The sequence below is a fragment of the Blennius ocellaris genome (assembly GCF_963422515.1).
Source record: "Blennius ocellaris genome assembly, chromosome: 18".
In the NCBI taxonomy this organism is placed as follows: domain Eukaryota; kingdom Metazoa; phylum Chordata; class Actinopteri; order Blenniiformes; family Blenniidae; genus Blennius; species Blennius ocellaris.
In genome coordinates, this window is record NC_137667.1 from 3,131,605 (window position 1) to 3,147,605 (window position 16,001).

Here is a 16,001-nt window from a genome sequence, read left to right on the forward strand (position 1 = left end):
CCGGCATGCCTTTCTACAAGGTCGGCCGCTCGTGCTGACATCTGGTTGGTCGAGCGCAGCCAGCCTCCTTCTGATTGGTCCACAGCGGCCATGTGTCTCCAGCTGGCAGATGCGGGGCTAACCGGCTCGCTGCTTGGGCCGCCTTCGCCTCCGTCCTTTTCGCTGTGAAAATACCGAGTAAAAACCCGGTTGCCAGCCCGTCGGCGGCGGCTTCGCACACGGTGGCAATGCCGGTGCACTCGCGGGAGAAGAAAGAGAGCAACCACGAAGACATGGAGGTGGATTTCGCGGAGCAGGACGGCAGCAGCACGGACGAGGAGGACACCGTTAGCTCGTCGGTGTCCGAAGATGGAGACAGCTCGGGTAGGAGAAACAGGCCCGAAGCACCAGCAGACACTTTCAGTCAATAAACAAGCCGGTTTGTCTCATGTAGCCCAACGGAAACACGTTGTTTCCCCCGTGGGGGGGGTGCAGCTGCTGGTGGAGCACGGGGGCAGGTACAATGTGGAGGGTGGTGTGAATTGCTGTCGTTCTTGTGGACAGAGATGGACGATGAAGACTGTGAGAGGAGGAGGATGGAGTGTCTGGATGAGATGACCACGCTGGAGAAGCAGTTCTCGGACCTTAAGGAGCAGTGAGTGACCGTCACTGCCACACAAAGCCTCTCTCTGTCTCTCTCTCTCACACACACACACACTGACTGCCTTCTACCAGTCTGGATCAGTATGGCACTGGGGTTTTTATTATGACAACCCATCCATCCATCGTTATTCCGCTTCATCCTGTTCAGATTCAGGAGCCGAGGAGGACAGGACACACCAAATCGCCAGTCCGTCACTGGGACGGACAACCACACACATTCACATGTATACAAATTCACTTCGCGGGAAAACCAGAGTAGCCAGAGAACACCCCACGAGGACAACGTGCAAACTACACACCGAAAGGCGGGAAGATGATCTATATCAGGGGTCGGCAACCTTTAATGCTCCCAAGAGCCAGTTGGTCCCATTTCCCACTGGACACACACTCATGTGCACACATGCCTACATTGTCACTCACAAAATCACTGTGATATTATGGTGAGTAATGTCAAAGAAGCACGCTTAGAAAAAAAGCTTTTACTTTACAACAGACGTGCACATCAGTCTTTTATTTTGACAGTCCCACAGACAGACCACGCCAGGACGACACGACACACAAAACCTTCCTCACTGCTGGTTGACAACTTACAACTAATAAACTGAACTACATGAACTAAGCAACAAAAACACAATTATTACCGACACTACAAACCTAACATAACCCACAATAATTACATTGAAAACACGCCAAACAGAAACTCCCATAATGCATTGCAGCTATCAGCTCCTTTATTGCTACACATTATTAAAATGGAAGATAAATGTGGGAGATCTGGATTGTTAGAACCATGAGTGTGAGCGGTGTGTCTTTAATGTCCTGTAGTTGTTGTGTAATTCACTATTATTTGCCGTCACTCTCAACAAGTCTGCAATGAACCTCCTGGAACTGTCGGCGCTCCACAGCGCAGCGGTTTTACTGTGAAAGGTACAGGAAGCTCCCAGCTTCAGACACCAGCTGAGCTGTGGAGCCCGTTCTTCGTGCGTAATGACGTCACATCGCTCCGACTGCACAACGCAATTGGCTAGGGGTGCGCTTTGCCATACCTCCCATACCGTCCTGCTCCGGGATGAGCTGCAGTGGAGGGACCAAAGAGCCGCGGGTTATGTCATCGCGGCAGGGTTCCATTGATTGATATGTGGCCTGACAAAAAGTTTGTGTTGTTTTTTTTTGTCAAACTCATTTTACTTCCGGGGTCAATTTGACCTCAGGTGACCCAGGCCAGTCAATAATGACATCATAATCTATAAATAACTAGAACTGTAAGTCTATGTCTTTGTCTTGGTGCAACACAGTCTTCGTATGTCGTCAAGAGGTTGACATTCGATGAACCGTCCCATTTAAAACACATGACAGACCTGACATGGGAATAAAAAGAACTGCAGTTTCAACACTATTCTATCTCAGTTCACCATGTGCTTTTCAAGTTTATACATCAGTGGATTTTCTTTTTTATTACACTAGTTGCATCTTCAAAGGCATAAAACATCAGGCTGATGTAATGGACGTCTTTATATCGTCGAGTAAAATGAAGACAATAAAATAAAGCAATATCCACTCAGACACCCGTGTTGACGTCACAATGTTCTCGCGTGTCTGACTGCTGATTTGCAATATGTTCAGATTCACAGTCGTATAGCTATTATATCCAATAAAGCATTAAATCGGGCCGCGTGTTGGATTTCCCGTTTCGTCTCTCAGGCTGTACAAGGAGCGTCTGAACCAGGTGGACATCAAGCTCCAGGAGGTGATGGCCGGCTGCGCCCAGGAGTACCTGGAACCTTTGGCCAACCTGCAGGAGAACATGCAGATCAGGACCAAAGTGGCCGGTGAGTCCGGTCTCTGCCAACTTCCTGTTTTGTTTGACCTTTTTTTTAAAAAAAAAAACAAAAATTCAACTTCCACAGGAATCTACAGAGAGCTTTGCCTGGAGTCGGTGAAGAACAAATACGAGTGCGAGATCCAGGCGGCGTGCCAGCACTGGGAGGTCAGTGGGGACGCCGGGGATCCGAGGGGTTAAAATCGAGTCTTGCTTTTTTTTTTCCGCCAGGATTAGAATAAAGAAAAAGGAAAAAAAAAAGTGTGTGTCGTCTGCGTGCGTTGCAGAGTGAGAAGCTGCTGCTGTTCGACACCGTGCAGAGTGAACTGGAGGAGAAGATCAGACGGCTGGAGGAGGACCGGCACAGCATCGACATCACCTCCGGTAGACGTCACGCTTTCACACCAGCCTCAACCCTTCGTCCTCCAGTTGTTATCCAGGCGGTACTTGTTCAGCTGGTGGCGACGGATGTCGTTTAATTTTAACCAGACATGAGCAGCAGAAGGATCAGTGAGAAATCCTCCCATCAAATGCTTTATTACATCTAATCAATCAATCAATCGATCAAATTTTATTGGTATAGCCCTTTACAATAACCCAGTGGAACCCAAAGTGATTTACAACAAAGCTATAAAAACAATACATCAATTCAATTCAATTACTTTATTCATCCCCGAAGGGAAATTGTTTTGTTGCAGCAATCTGGTACATACGAATATTATAAAATACAATAGAATAGAAATAAAAGTAAAATATAAAAATATCTGGGTATAAGACATAAAGTAAAACACAGAACGGAACATGGGCACTTAGAAATAAGCAGGAGATAAAAGCAAGATAAATAAATAGTAAGGTGCAGTGGCAGAGCCATTAGAAGTAGGTATTATATAATAATAATAATAACAATAATACAGATAATAACAATGTAATAGTGTATAATACTTGTGTATAGTACTACTAATAGTGGTAGCAATAATATAGCAATAACAATATGGTAGCAATAAAATAACAAACAATAAATATATATATATATATATATATATCAGTAATAATAATAATAATAGTAAAAGTATACTTATAATAATAATACCAATGGTATTAGTGTACTTGCACATGTATAAATATATGTATATGTACATGCAATATGCCAGATGAAATATTAAGAAATAAAACACAAGAATAATACATAAAAACAGTAAATAAAAGGTGCGACGGTGCTGCAGGTTGTTGGAAGCTTCCAGAGATTCATAAAAACAGCATACAGAATAAATACTCTGCCCTAGACAGAGTTAAAAGCCAATCTAAAAAAAATGGGTTTTCAGCTTTGATTTAAAAATGTCTATCAGTAGTGGTGCGAATGTCGGGGGGGCCGTTTGTTCACAGTCTGGGAGCAGCAACAGCAAAAGCGCGATCTAAAATGGTTGTATTTTTCACGTTATTGGCCGTTATTACATTGTCGCTTGAGTCTTGAGTCACTTCTTCCCTCACAAAATTGGTGTTTCGCGATATTTGCAGACAAAACCGACGATGAGAACTCTCCAGATTCATTGGCATATATGTTGATCAGTAAAATGTGTCAAGTCGTCATTTACCTTGCAAGAAATAAGGATATAGAGGCGGTTCAGGCCGCAGCGGCTCAGTCTTTCTCTCGTCTTTCTGATCTCCCCCAGAGTTGTGGAACGATGGACTGCACTCGCGGAAAAACAAGAAGAAGGACCCGTTTTGTCCCGTCAAGAAGAAGAAGCCCGTCGTCGTGTCTGATATCCTTTCCCTCCTCCTCCCCAACGTGCGTTTTTACGACGTTTTCCATCTGATGGGTTTGTTTCCCTTAACCTCCAACACGCCCGTATATTGTTTACATGCTGCAAGATCTGGACATTCTTGAAGACTGGACCGCGATAAGGAAGGTACCGTGTAAGCAGACAAAGTATTTACCCGTGTGTGTGTGTGTGTGTGTGTCAGAGTGTGTCTATTAGGTGTAATTTGACCTTTCTGATTGTGTCTTTCATCTCCCCTCCCCTCGCAGGCTGTGGCATCGCTGGGGCCGCAGCGGGTGAAGGTGGATGGTAAGAGTTTCCCCCGATTGAACTACACAGAACTCCTGATTCACTACTCTCTGCTCAAAGTGTTTCCTAAGAGCAGACATCAAAACCAGTCCGCTTCTCCTCGTTTTTCATCGACATCCCGATTAAAGATTCACCGAGGCAACTTTTTTTGTAAAGTACCCTTACGAGCGCTAACCTTTCGCTGCCCGTCGATGCCGCGGAGCGATACTTGTACTTATTGGATAAACGCCACGAAGTCTAATTCACACTCCGTATAGAACAGGGGTCGGCAACCTTTAATGCTCAAAGAGCCAGTCGGTCCCGTTTAACACTGAACGCAACACCCAGAGAGCCGCACACATTTTATTTTGACAGTCCCACAGGAAGACCACGCCAGGAGGACACGACACACAAAACCTTCTTCACTGCTGGTTGACGACTTACAACTAATAAACTAAACTACATGAACTAAGCAACAAAAACACAATTATTACCGACACTACAAACCTAACATAACCCCCAATAATTACATTTAAAACACGACAAACAGAAACTCCCATAATGCATTGCAGCTCCCAGCTCCTTTATCGCTACACATTATTAGAATGGAAGATAAATGTGGGAGATCTGGATTGTTAGAACCATGAGTGTGATGGTGTGTCTTTAATGTCCTGTAGTTGTTGTGGAATTCACTAGAATGTTCCGTCACTCTCAACAAGTCTGTAATGAACCTCCTGGAACTGTCGGGTTTTACTGTGAAAGGTACAGGAAGCTCCCAGTTGAGCCGCTGTCATGACCTGCAGCCGCAATTCTACGTTCTTCATGCCGTTATTGTTGCGTAATGACGTCACATCGCTGCGCCTACTTTGTAGCGGGACTGCGCTCCGGGTGAGCTTTGCCTCCTTACGTCCCTCCGGGATGAGCTGCAGTGGGACGGAGGCTCAAGGAGCCGCAGTGGAGGGACCAAAGAGGCGCGGGTTGCCGACCCCTGGTCTAGAACGATACGCGAAGGCTTTGTGTTGCAGCAAACCAGGCGGAACAGTCTCGAGGGCTCCAGTGAACTGCCGCTGGTGCGCGAGCCCCGAGACGCTTTAGCATGTAGCATGTAGCATGTCGCTCATATCGGGGTTGAAACCCGGCTTCACTCTGCTGGTCCAAATGGCTTTAGAGACCAATTTGCCAATGTTGAAAGAACTACATTTCACCTCCTCCAGAACATATTTACAGTCCAGCTTACTGCGTCATTCTCAGTGATATTAAAGAATTTCGGTATCGGTATCGGTATCGGTATCGGTGCGTCCCTAATCCTGATCTTCCGACCCGTTTCCTTCCAGCCCCGGCAGTCAAGCCTGACAGGCATCACCACGTGGCGCGCTCCGAAGACGGTCGACTTTTCTACGACAACCAGTGGTACTGCAGGGGACAAGCCATCTGTATCAACAGGAAGGACGAGTACCCAACCAGGTGTGTGTGTGTGTGTGGGAGCGGCATAAAGGCATTGAAACACATAAAAGCAACTGAGCTCCGTGTGCCTTCGTGTGTTCCTCAACACAACGAGGTCAAACCGGGCCGAGTGGCGGCGTTCCACTTTGTGCCGCAGGAAGAGGAAGCTCGCTCGGTGGAAGTCGTGTATTCATGTTGTGTCACGTCACTACGGAGTGAGGAGACGCTCATTCAGAACAGGTGGCTGTTATGAATGGGACCAACTGCACACGCAAGTGCCGGGAATCTTGATTTACTTGCGCGAACGCTAGAAATTGAAAAGCGACGTCAGTGGGAGGGGAAACAAAGAAAACCGCTGATGCAGCAGTTTTCATGCAGACCCCCCCCGAGATCTTAGATTTCATGTGGCTTTCATCCCCTCAAGCACAAGTTTCACGGGACTATTGATCTGTACCGGGGGGGGTGAAAGTGCGAGGAGGCCGAGGAGAGGCCTCCTCTCAGGAGTTTAGAGTCGCCGTAACGAGAAACAAATGAAAAAGATCAAAGTGAAAAAACCTTCAGATCAAGTCTACGGGGGAAAAAAACCATGAAGTCCTGCATTGAAATCGGTGCTTTATGGGTCCCGAAGCTTTGAAGGTGTGAGAGTTGATTCCAGCAGTAGTGATCTCAACAATATCGTTACATGAAATGGATAGGACTTGGCCTCACAAACGTGAGCCTGCAAGTCTAGACTGAGGGCTGCGTGGGGCTCTTATTTCGCCGTAAATGCTGCGTCTGTAAAATCTTATAGCCGACGTGTTGACTCCCTTTTAAAAGCAACATTAAGATCCCGGTTTATCTTCTGAAGCGTCTTCCATTTATCTACTACTTCAAAATGAACCTGTAGGTAATTAAATGTGCTCTAATGATTCCCCCCCACAGTCATATTTGGCTTTAAAATCATCTTTAAACACCTTCATAATGCTTTATTGTAATTAACCCTTCAAGACGAGATCTTTCTTGCAGACGGGTCCATATGAAACGAGAACATACACAGAGGGAGTAGAAAATAAAAGGATATAAAACATGCAAAACTGCATATTAAAAGGTATACAGACTGTTGCACCAGTGCCGTTTCTCAGACGGTAAATCTATAGCAGATTTTCAAGCCTGGGAATATATTTTACAACTCTGCCGATTGGACGTCTTCGTCTTCCGCCCAGTCATCGGCGACGCCGTGGCCTCGGAATTTAATTTACATCACAGACATCAAGAGGACAAATAAAAGGCCGGGAAACTGGATTTCCTGTCCCCGGTGCTTCTAACTAGCGCTGTGCGGCTTTTCTTAGCGTCATGATCTGTGACATACCGAGAGCTTCAGCGTCTACTGCAAATCCTTTAAGTCAGGGATGTAAAACACATTTTACTGGGCCGGACTGGTAAAACGGCAATAATAACCTCTTAAATTGAAACTTTAAAGGTTTTATTTGTGATGTAAATGTCTATAATTTTGTAAAAACCAAACAGTCACTACCGGAAGAAACTAGAACGGGTATAAATCAAGTTTTAGTGAAACCCTCTGATGCAAAATCCAGTGAAACGTCCAGAAAACTTGGTTATTCATGTTTTTTTTTTTTTTACAAACTCACCCTAACAGCACGGTATTGATGCTAACGCTAGTTTGCTATCTTTCATGACGGCATAAATAAATACATTTACTGTTGATAGATATGCCTTTTTAACATTTTTACTGTTTAATGATTGTCTTAAACATTTTTTAGCACTTTATTCTATTATTATTTGCCTTAAAATCTTCATTTTATCGTTCAAATTTTTTTTTGGGAGGGTGATTTCTGCACTTCCACTATTTTATGACGTTAACTCAGTTTTGTGTATTTTTTTGCACTAAGATTTTTTTAATTTGTTATTTTTTTGGTGTCACGCAGTGCCATCATCACCACCATCAACAACGACGAGGTGTGGTTCAAACGCCTGGACGGCACCAAGTCAAAGCTGTACATCTCCCAGCTGCAGAAAGGCAAATACACTATCAAACACTCATAAACACACGTCACCGAGCCTCGCCTCACACGCTGTACAGATGTTGCTATGAAGGAAACAAAAAACAAAAACGAAAAACGTCTGGAAATAGACGTTTCTTACCCGAGCAGTCAAAGGCGACGGCCGTCTCTGTAAATATGTACATGTGTGTCGATACGAGGTCACAAAGTGTCATTTTTCTCTGGAACGGAGATCAAAGCAAAGTGCTGCTAAAAGAAAATCAAAGGGAGATTTAAAAAAAACAAACAAACAGCAGTAGCAAACTGTGAAACGCCAGAAACCGAAGTCGCGTGCCTTTTCCGAGACGAGACGACGACGACGCTCCGGCTGAAACGAGGAGGAGGAGGAAGAAGAAGAAGAAGAAGATGGGGAAAAAGCCCTGAACTGTCGATACCGATGCAGTCGAGCCGTATTCCCGAACCGGTTCGTACCGGCTGGGAGCTGAAGCCGGTTCTATGTGACGAGTGAGTGGCGAGCCTCCGTCCAGGTGAGGGTGTGTTTGACTCGCATCACTTCCACTTGAATTTCACGCCGAGCCGAATAAATCTCTTTATTTAGGATCCCCAGAGATCCTCCTCTTTTTTTTTTTTTTTTTTTAAATAAGTTGGTAGAATTGAGCGTTAATCAGTATTTGATATTGTGAACGTAATGAGATGACATTATTCTTGGGAGAACGCCCCGGGGGGGGGGGGGGGGTTGTTTGAATCCACTTGAGAGCTCGTCTACTAAATGATCTCTTGATGTCTTCATGTTTTAGTGTAATTCTCCCGCCTTTTTTTTTTTTTTTTTTTAGGAAGTTCAGTCTGAGGCCAAGTGGAAATCTGTATTTTTATGAGTACGGTTAACAGGAGCTGCCGTGTGTGTGTGTGTGTGTGTGTGTGTGTGTGTGTGTGTGTGTGTGTGTGTGTGTGTGTGTGTGTGTGTGTGTGTGTGTGTGTGTGTGTGTGTGTGTGTGTGTGTGTGTGTGTGTGTGTGTGTGTGTGTGTGTGTGTGAGTGCATGTAAATGTATATTTAATATATATAGAGAGGAAGAGATCAGTGGGATTTTGCGACTCTTCTCATTTCCTGCCATTTGTCTCATGCCCATCAGGCCCCGTTCACATGTTTTCAAGTGAAAATGCAAAGCTTTCATTGGGTTTTGTGTCGTTTGTTGGGGGGGGGGGAAATTGCCCCCCCAAGGTGGAACTTTGCGGAAATGCTCAGGTGGCGTCTCCGTGGATACGGCGTTTTCGTTTCATTAAAAGAAGAATACGGACGTCCATATTCTCCTGGGACCCGGTAGTTTTTATAAACGACTGTCACCGTAATAACAATCCACCGTGGTCGTCTGTCCGTACGGATGTCCGCGGACCAACGGCACCCACTAGTGGCCCAACATGAAAACTACATCGTTTTCAAGCGTATCTGCCGTTTCCGTGTAACCGGACAAACATTATGTGTTTTCACTTGAAACGTCATGTAAGCGGGGGCGCGAGTTCGCACTTCAAGATCCACGTTTCAGTTTTAATCACGGACGTAAATGAGGTTTGAGATTTTCGATTTGAGGGCTGAGCTGTGTGACGCATTACCTGCCGTGTTTCAGCTGTTTGCCAAACTGTGTGTTATATTCATTGTCCCCTTCGTCTTTGTTTCTCCCTCACGGTTTTTCTCCATGTGAAAATGTTTCTGTATTACCAGAAAGAAAGAAAAAAAAAAACATAATCAAGAATTGTTGCTTCATATTTACCCCTTTTTGACGTCCGTGTTTTGAGTGTTGTAAACGGAGGCGCTTGCAACAGACATGAAGATGAAGAGTGCGTTTTTTTTTCTTCTTCTTTTTTTTTTTTTTTTTTTTTAAAGAAAATAAACTTTTTTTATGCATCAAAGTTAATTTTCCACATTACAGGTGACTAATAAAAACATGAAATTGTGCCAACGCATGTCGAACTGACGAACGATCTCATTTGTATAATTTCAAGAGTCGCGTCTGAATTCAGTAATCGAATATGCAAGAGTCTGGTTTTTTATTTTCCCCCTTAAATACCCTTAAATATGCCTTTTTACCGCATTTTACCTCGACAGCTTTGGATAAAGTCACATCAGCTCTGCATCGAGCTCCACTCTCCCTTTGGATTTGGCCGAACATGCACAAAACTGACCAGATAGAATCTTACATAACGCTCCACCAAAGAGAGAAATTCCCTGACGGTGCTTCAGCCCAAAGTCACCCCGGAGGTGCAGTGAACCCTGGCTATGCTTCTCTGTCTCACACACACACACACACACACACACACACACAGAAAAGTGGCTTATTTAGAGGAGAAAATGCTGAGCTGGCCCTATTTGATAATGGCTCTCTTTGGTCTGCTGTGCTGTTCAACCTCAGTCGCTCATTTCTGCCAAACGGCCACTCACTAGATTAACACCACATGCTGCTATCGATTCACGATCTGCGCTGATGTGCCACTTTCTTGTGGTGTGTGTGTGTGTGTGTGTGTGTGTCCGCTCACCGTCCGTCTGACTGTTCTTGGACCAGCGTGACCCCCCGATTGATCTGTTCTGGGGAAACATTGATCGGAGCAGCTGAAATCCAGATAAACCAACTGAAAGAGTGATTTTTTTTCCCCTTTTTTTTTTTGTACTGGGTTGGACTTTTTTTTTTAAAGTTCTTCTATGTTAATTAAAACTCGTCTTGATCTAAGTTAAGGGCTTCCAGCAGGGGGTGTCACACATGAGGCCTGTCAGCCAAAACTCATAATAAATATCTTAGAGTCGACACAACTTTCCCCTCTGGGAGAAGAGCTAATAGAGCATGTGGTCATAAACTCTGTGGGCCTTTAATACGCTTCAATCTGACTAAACTGCCAAGCAAATTGTAAAAAAAAAAACAGATTTATTTATTAGCTTTACAAGTATTTTAAGAGTACAAACCGAACACAATGCTGAGGTGTCGGTGATGCTGCCATGAAAGCTAGCCAATGGTTGTTTGGAACATTTTGCACCAGAAAGTTTCATTAAAATTAGTAACTTTCGGTAGTAATTGTTCGTGTTTTTGCAAAAAAAAAAAAGTAAACATTTTATTCATATATACTCTACCAGGAAAAAAAATAACACATTTTACCACTGAAGGTGAAATTGGACTTTTAAAAAAAACAAATACGTTTTTTTTTTGTTTTTTTTTAAACAAGGTTTGTTTAGTCAAGATTCAGTCAAACAATGTTACAATGGAAACCACTTATAATTTTTCCCTCCCCGAACCCCACAGTCAACATATAACAACAAGCCAGACGGGTTGAAAGGAAACACAAATACAATAATACTGACAATAGTCACTGCCAATAAAATGCATCAAAATGCACACAAAAACTGATCTACAGTAGGCTTTCCTTACAAATTATTAGTATACAGTTATACAATTTCGACTGCATCCATCTTTTGAAAATAGGCAAGGAAAGGGTCCCAAACATCGTGAGCCTTTTGTTGTGTATCTGATTTTTTAAAAACAAACAAGTTTGACGTCTCTGGTAATCGATGGATTATAATCACACAAAATATACAAAACCGTTCAGCTCGCAGTATAATAAAGTTCTTATTCGGGTTTTTTTGGAAGCTCTGTACCCTGTAAACAATCTGGATGTGACTTGTAGAGAAACCCACACCACTTTCTCTCCCACTCCTCCGTGGCGATGCCGACCGACCGGCCTCAAGGTGTCAGTGCTGCTCCACGGCGGCGAGCGGGCGGCTTCCGCACCGGGATGGGAGGAGGGGAGCTGCTCTGCTAATCTGGGGCACCCTGCTGCTCAAGCCTTCCAGCTGATGAAAGAGAGAGAGAGTGAGAGAGAGAGAGAGAGAGTGGAGGGATGAAGGCACAGTTTGATCACAGCTCGCTGGCCACGTCTGCTACTGCAACACAGAGCGAGAGAGAGGGTGGAGGAAAACCCCCCCGTCACCGCGTCAAAAGGCTGGAACCGGGTTTTCTTCCTCTCTTCAGCCCATCCCTCCGCAGCTTCTCCGTCAATCTGTCCTTGTTCCTGTCAACCCATCGCATTGATGTGTGAATGTGATCTGAAGTAGGAGCTCCTCCCTCGTTTCGGCATTCGCAGCTATCCGGTCCTGGGGATGGGATGGGTGGGGGTGGGGGGTAGGGGTGTGTGTGTGTGTGGGGGGGGGGGGGTACTTCTATGACGAGTCAGGTCCTGACGGATGAGGAGAGGCTGGCCATCTTCGGCTCCATCTATACTTAATGAGTAACCAGAACTGGAGGGTCATTGGGACGTGTTTACTGCAACACTGGGGCTAATTAGACCGTGAAAGTGTCACACTGTGCTAAATTACTTATATCCCCCTGCCCCCCTGTGTGATGTATGTGCCTGCGTATGGCTGTGGGTTTTTCAAGCAAGAGACCGATAGAGAGAACCCAATCCCTCCCTCCCTCCCTCCCTCCCTCCCTCCCTCCCCCAAGTGGTTCTTTTTGCGTGCATGCCATGGGGCCTTTTGATGCCGATTGTGTAAGAGAACGGTAAAAGCATACATCCGTAAGTTGGCGTTAAGTCGCCATCGGCGAGGAGGATCGAGGTGGGAAAGGCCTGCGGCATCGCGGCCAAGTGCTGTTGGACGGGGTGTCGGTGGCGCTGCCCTGGAACTCGCCGCCGTTTCCCCCGTGCTATACCGTCTAGCCTCCTCTTGCAGCGAGTCGGCGCCGGTTTATCGACACCTTTTTTGTTTTAATTGCAGTTGGGGAAAGTAAGTTTATATCTGGCCAGTTTGAATATCTAAAGGTTTTATGAAGTGTTTTTAATATCTCCAGATTAATCTCTGGAAACGTTTGATGGTTACTTCTGCCTGCTAAATTACCGCGAGTGGGAAGACAACAGCGAGTAATAAAACACCTTTTTTTTTGGCGGGGGGGGGGCGGGATTTTAATGTGCCATTTCGTTGGTTCGGGCTACCGTTTCACCGGAATGTGTTTTGCATAAATAAGTAAAGAAGGTGACAAAAGAAAATGTCAAATTTGCCAAAACTCTACCTTTCTCTCTCGGGAACGTTCAGGCTGTTATGTGGAACGAGCCATTAGTCAGCAACAAATTGGTTCCTGTGACTGAGAGCCGTTGGAATATATTAAAAACTAATGGCGACAAGATGTGTGTTTTACGAGGTTCTGCTATTTGCAAAACACTTCACATTGTTTGCTTCCTTAGCAACGGGCCTGCATCATGTAGATTTAGGGTTTAATCGGAAAGTTGGCGAACAACGGTGTAGGCATGTCGCAGCTCGCATTTTATATCAACCACCAACCCTGCTCATAGTATTCTTTTTTTTTTATTGCCTCATAAGATGACAGGCTAAAGTAGCAACTAGCATTCAACATGCAGAGAGAGAGAGAGAGACGACGACAAGTTGGATTTGAATGTTGGAGCCACTGACTTTTATGAATCCCGGTTGTTTGGGCAAACGGAGAGACTTTAATCTGTGCAATTTCAGGGAGGATTTTTTTTCGTTGTCTTGTTTTCTAAAATGTTTTGGACCAGTGCTCCAATATGTGAGACCTACAATTCCCATGGTCTCATCTGAAGAACTTCCAACAAAGGGCGGTTTCAAAATGTGTTTGAGATTCAGCACACAGCATTTGTCCACATTATGGCGCTGCAATATTCCATCTTTATTGTCTGGTAGACTGAGCAAGTATGAGAATTATACAGCAATACAACGGTGAACACACAAACGGACAACAAAACACGACGATACTTGTATAAGTAGACATCCAAAAAAAAAAAAAAAAACAAGTACAGGAAGTTGGCACAGCAGTCCTCCACATTCTAAACTATCTCTCGTTTCCAAGAGCAGTTCATCAATTATCCACTTACTCCCTGGTGAGGAATCCTCATAATCCCCAAAGAATTCACAGTCCTGGAAAAAAAAGATCTACAGACTTGGAGAAACCCTCAAACACTCAGGCCGGTTCTGCGTGATGGATTACAGGGAGACAGTGAGGGTCTCCAGCATGGGTACGTCAGGGGGGGTTCAGAGGCCACATTCTGCCCCAAGTTCATCTCGATTAGGCTGAACTGGTGAAATAGTACCATAATAACCTTTGAACTTCGTTGTGGGACAGTGTGCATGATGGGAAAATGTCTATCTTGCCAAATCAATCCTATCTTCCAACCTGATGCTCGTCTGTGTGGATCATCCCTCTTTCAAAAATGCACGAAAAAGTAGATCTGCGAGATTCATGAGCACACAGAATGCGTGCACACATTCCCTGGAATCCAGTGGATTATCAAGCCTTGGCAACAGATAAATATTTATCGCTCTCTGGCCAAAGTGACTTTTCAAACACCTCCTGCCTTTATAGGCGTCGTATTATGCAAAATTCACTTTCTTACGGTTTTCCAACGGTAATAATCGTCGCGGCTCCACGAGAGGAAGTACTTCCTCCTCTTCCCATAGATGGGCATGTGTGGGCGGAGCCAGTCCAGCTCACACGGACACAGCAGATTCTGAATGCAGCTCCTATGATCCAATATTCAAATGGAGGAAAATTAAGGAAAAACTTTTTTTTGTACCATTGAGACCTGAAAGTGTTGAAAAGTTGGATAATATGACCCCTTTTAAACCGACCCTCATATCGGGAGTGTGTGATGGAGGTCAGAGGTGAATACGAACATCATTGACGACGGATCAAAATGACTCATCTTGCAAATAGACGGACTAAAGCCGATCCCTCTTTTCTTGCATGTCACAGTCTAACTGTTGAGGTGTGTGCAACACTCATCCTTCCTTGTCATGTGGGATTTGGAGAGTTTATTTTTAACCACCCTCTGCTGGATTGGACGGTAGCGGATACATCCTGTGGTGCTCTTCTCTCTCTCTCTCTCTCTCTCTCTCTCTCTCTCTCTCTCTCTCTCTCTCTCTCTCTCTCTCTCTCTCTCGCTCTCTTTACCTCTCTCTCTACCTCTACCCCTCTCTCTCTCTCTACCTCTACCCCTCTCTCTCTCTCTGAGCAGGAATCTCCAGTTTATTCCCATTGGGGCAGGTGCCTCTAAAAAGCTGCCATCCATCAACGTCTGACAGCAGCTAATAGGGTGAACAAGTTGTGTGCCCTTTCGTACGTGCTAGCTGAAACTATGTGTAAGGTGCTGCCTTCACACACACACACACACACACACACACACACACACACACGCTAAATCCTTCCCTTTTAGCCTCGGACTAATAAAAGGTTGTTCAGGTACGCCGACAGTTGCTCAGATTCTGCTCGTATTTGTTATTTTTTCCTCCCAGTTCCACTTGGGATCCTGGAAATGAAAAATTACATCATCCTTGCCTTGTGTGCACTTTGTCTTGACGTGACCCCCCCACCACCACAGCTCCACCATTGGCAGTGCGACTGTATCTCAGGACCCCCCCCCCCCCTTTGGCTCCCTGTGTATATACAACAAGGAGTACCAGGGCCACAGTCTGGCTCAGTGAACCATCTGTTTGAGGACATGTTGGGTATGCAGTGTTGCCTGTTGGCTCCGGCCCTGTCCTCTGTGCGGTGTGATATCATGTGAGGCGCCGTCCGCCTTTCGCTCTCGGACCTCAGACACGTACGAAGGAGGCGTCGCGACCGGCTTGGCTATAACTCGCCGCTCCGCGAACATTTGGTACACTCTTCTTCTTCTTCTTCTTCTTCTTCTTCTTCTTCTTCTTCTTCTTGTCAGTTGGTGAAGGATTCCGCATCTCCTTTGGATTCCTCCCCAAGACGCCTGTTGTGCCGACCGGCCTGGTGGGAGCGACATGCACATTTTTCAAACGCAAAGATCCATGACAACAAGCTGCAAAATCTGTCCGGGGGGGGGGGGGGGGGGGCTTGTTCAGAGGCCTGTCTGCATAAATCCCACATTGTGATGCGAGTCAATTCTAAACGGGCATAATTAAGATGGTTACCCACATGGAAAGAAACTATATAAACATATATGTTTTAATATAGGTTTTGATATAGGTTTCTAATATATGAGATATATAAAATTGGCCGTTTTCCTATATTATA

The 16,001-nt window shown here is 45.1% G+C and overlaps 1 protein-coding gene across 2 annotated transcripts; it reads left to right on the top strand.

Moving 5' to 3' along the window:
• Positions 1-128: 128 nt before the first annotated feature.
• On the top strand, positions 129-8,663 carry LOC308143676 (breast cancer metastasis-suppressor 1-like protein-A). 2 transcript variants are annotated; one of them, XM_080514561.1, is made up of 10 exons: positions 129-363; positions 544-634; positions 2,344-2,471; positions 2,550-2,629; positions 2,749-2,845; positions 4,132-4,221; positions 4,304-4,368; positions 4,488-4,527; positions 5,841-5,970; positions 7,875-8,663. In XM_080514561.1, exons 1-10 carry the CDS (start codon positions 228-230, stop codon positions 7,990-7,992), a joined length of 975 nt encoding a protein of 324 aa, XP_080370687.1. In that variant the 5' UTR covers positions 129-227; the 3' UTR covers positions 7,993-8,663. The 2 variants fall into 2 exon arrangements, with proteins under 2 accessions (XP_080370687.1, XP_080370686.1); XM_080514560.1 differs by having other exon boundaries at positions 2,344-2,629.
• The last annotated feature ends 7,338 nt before the right edge of the window (positions 8,664-16,001 follow it).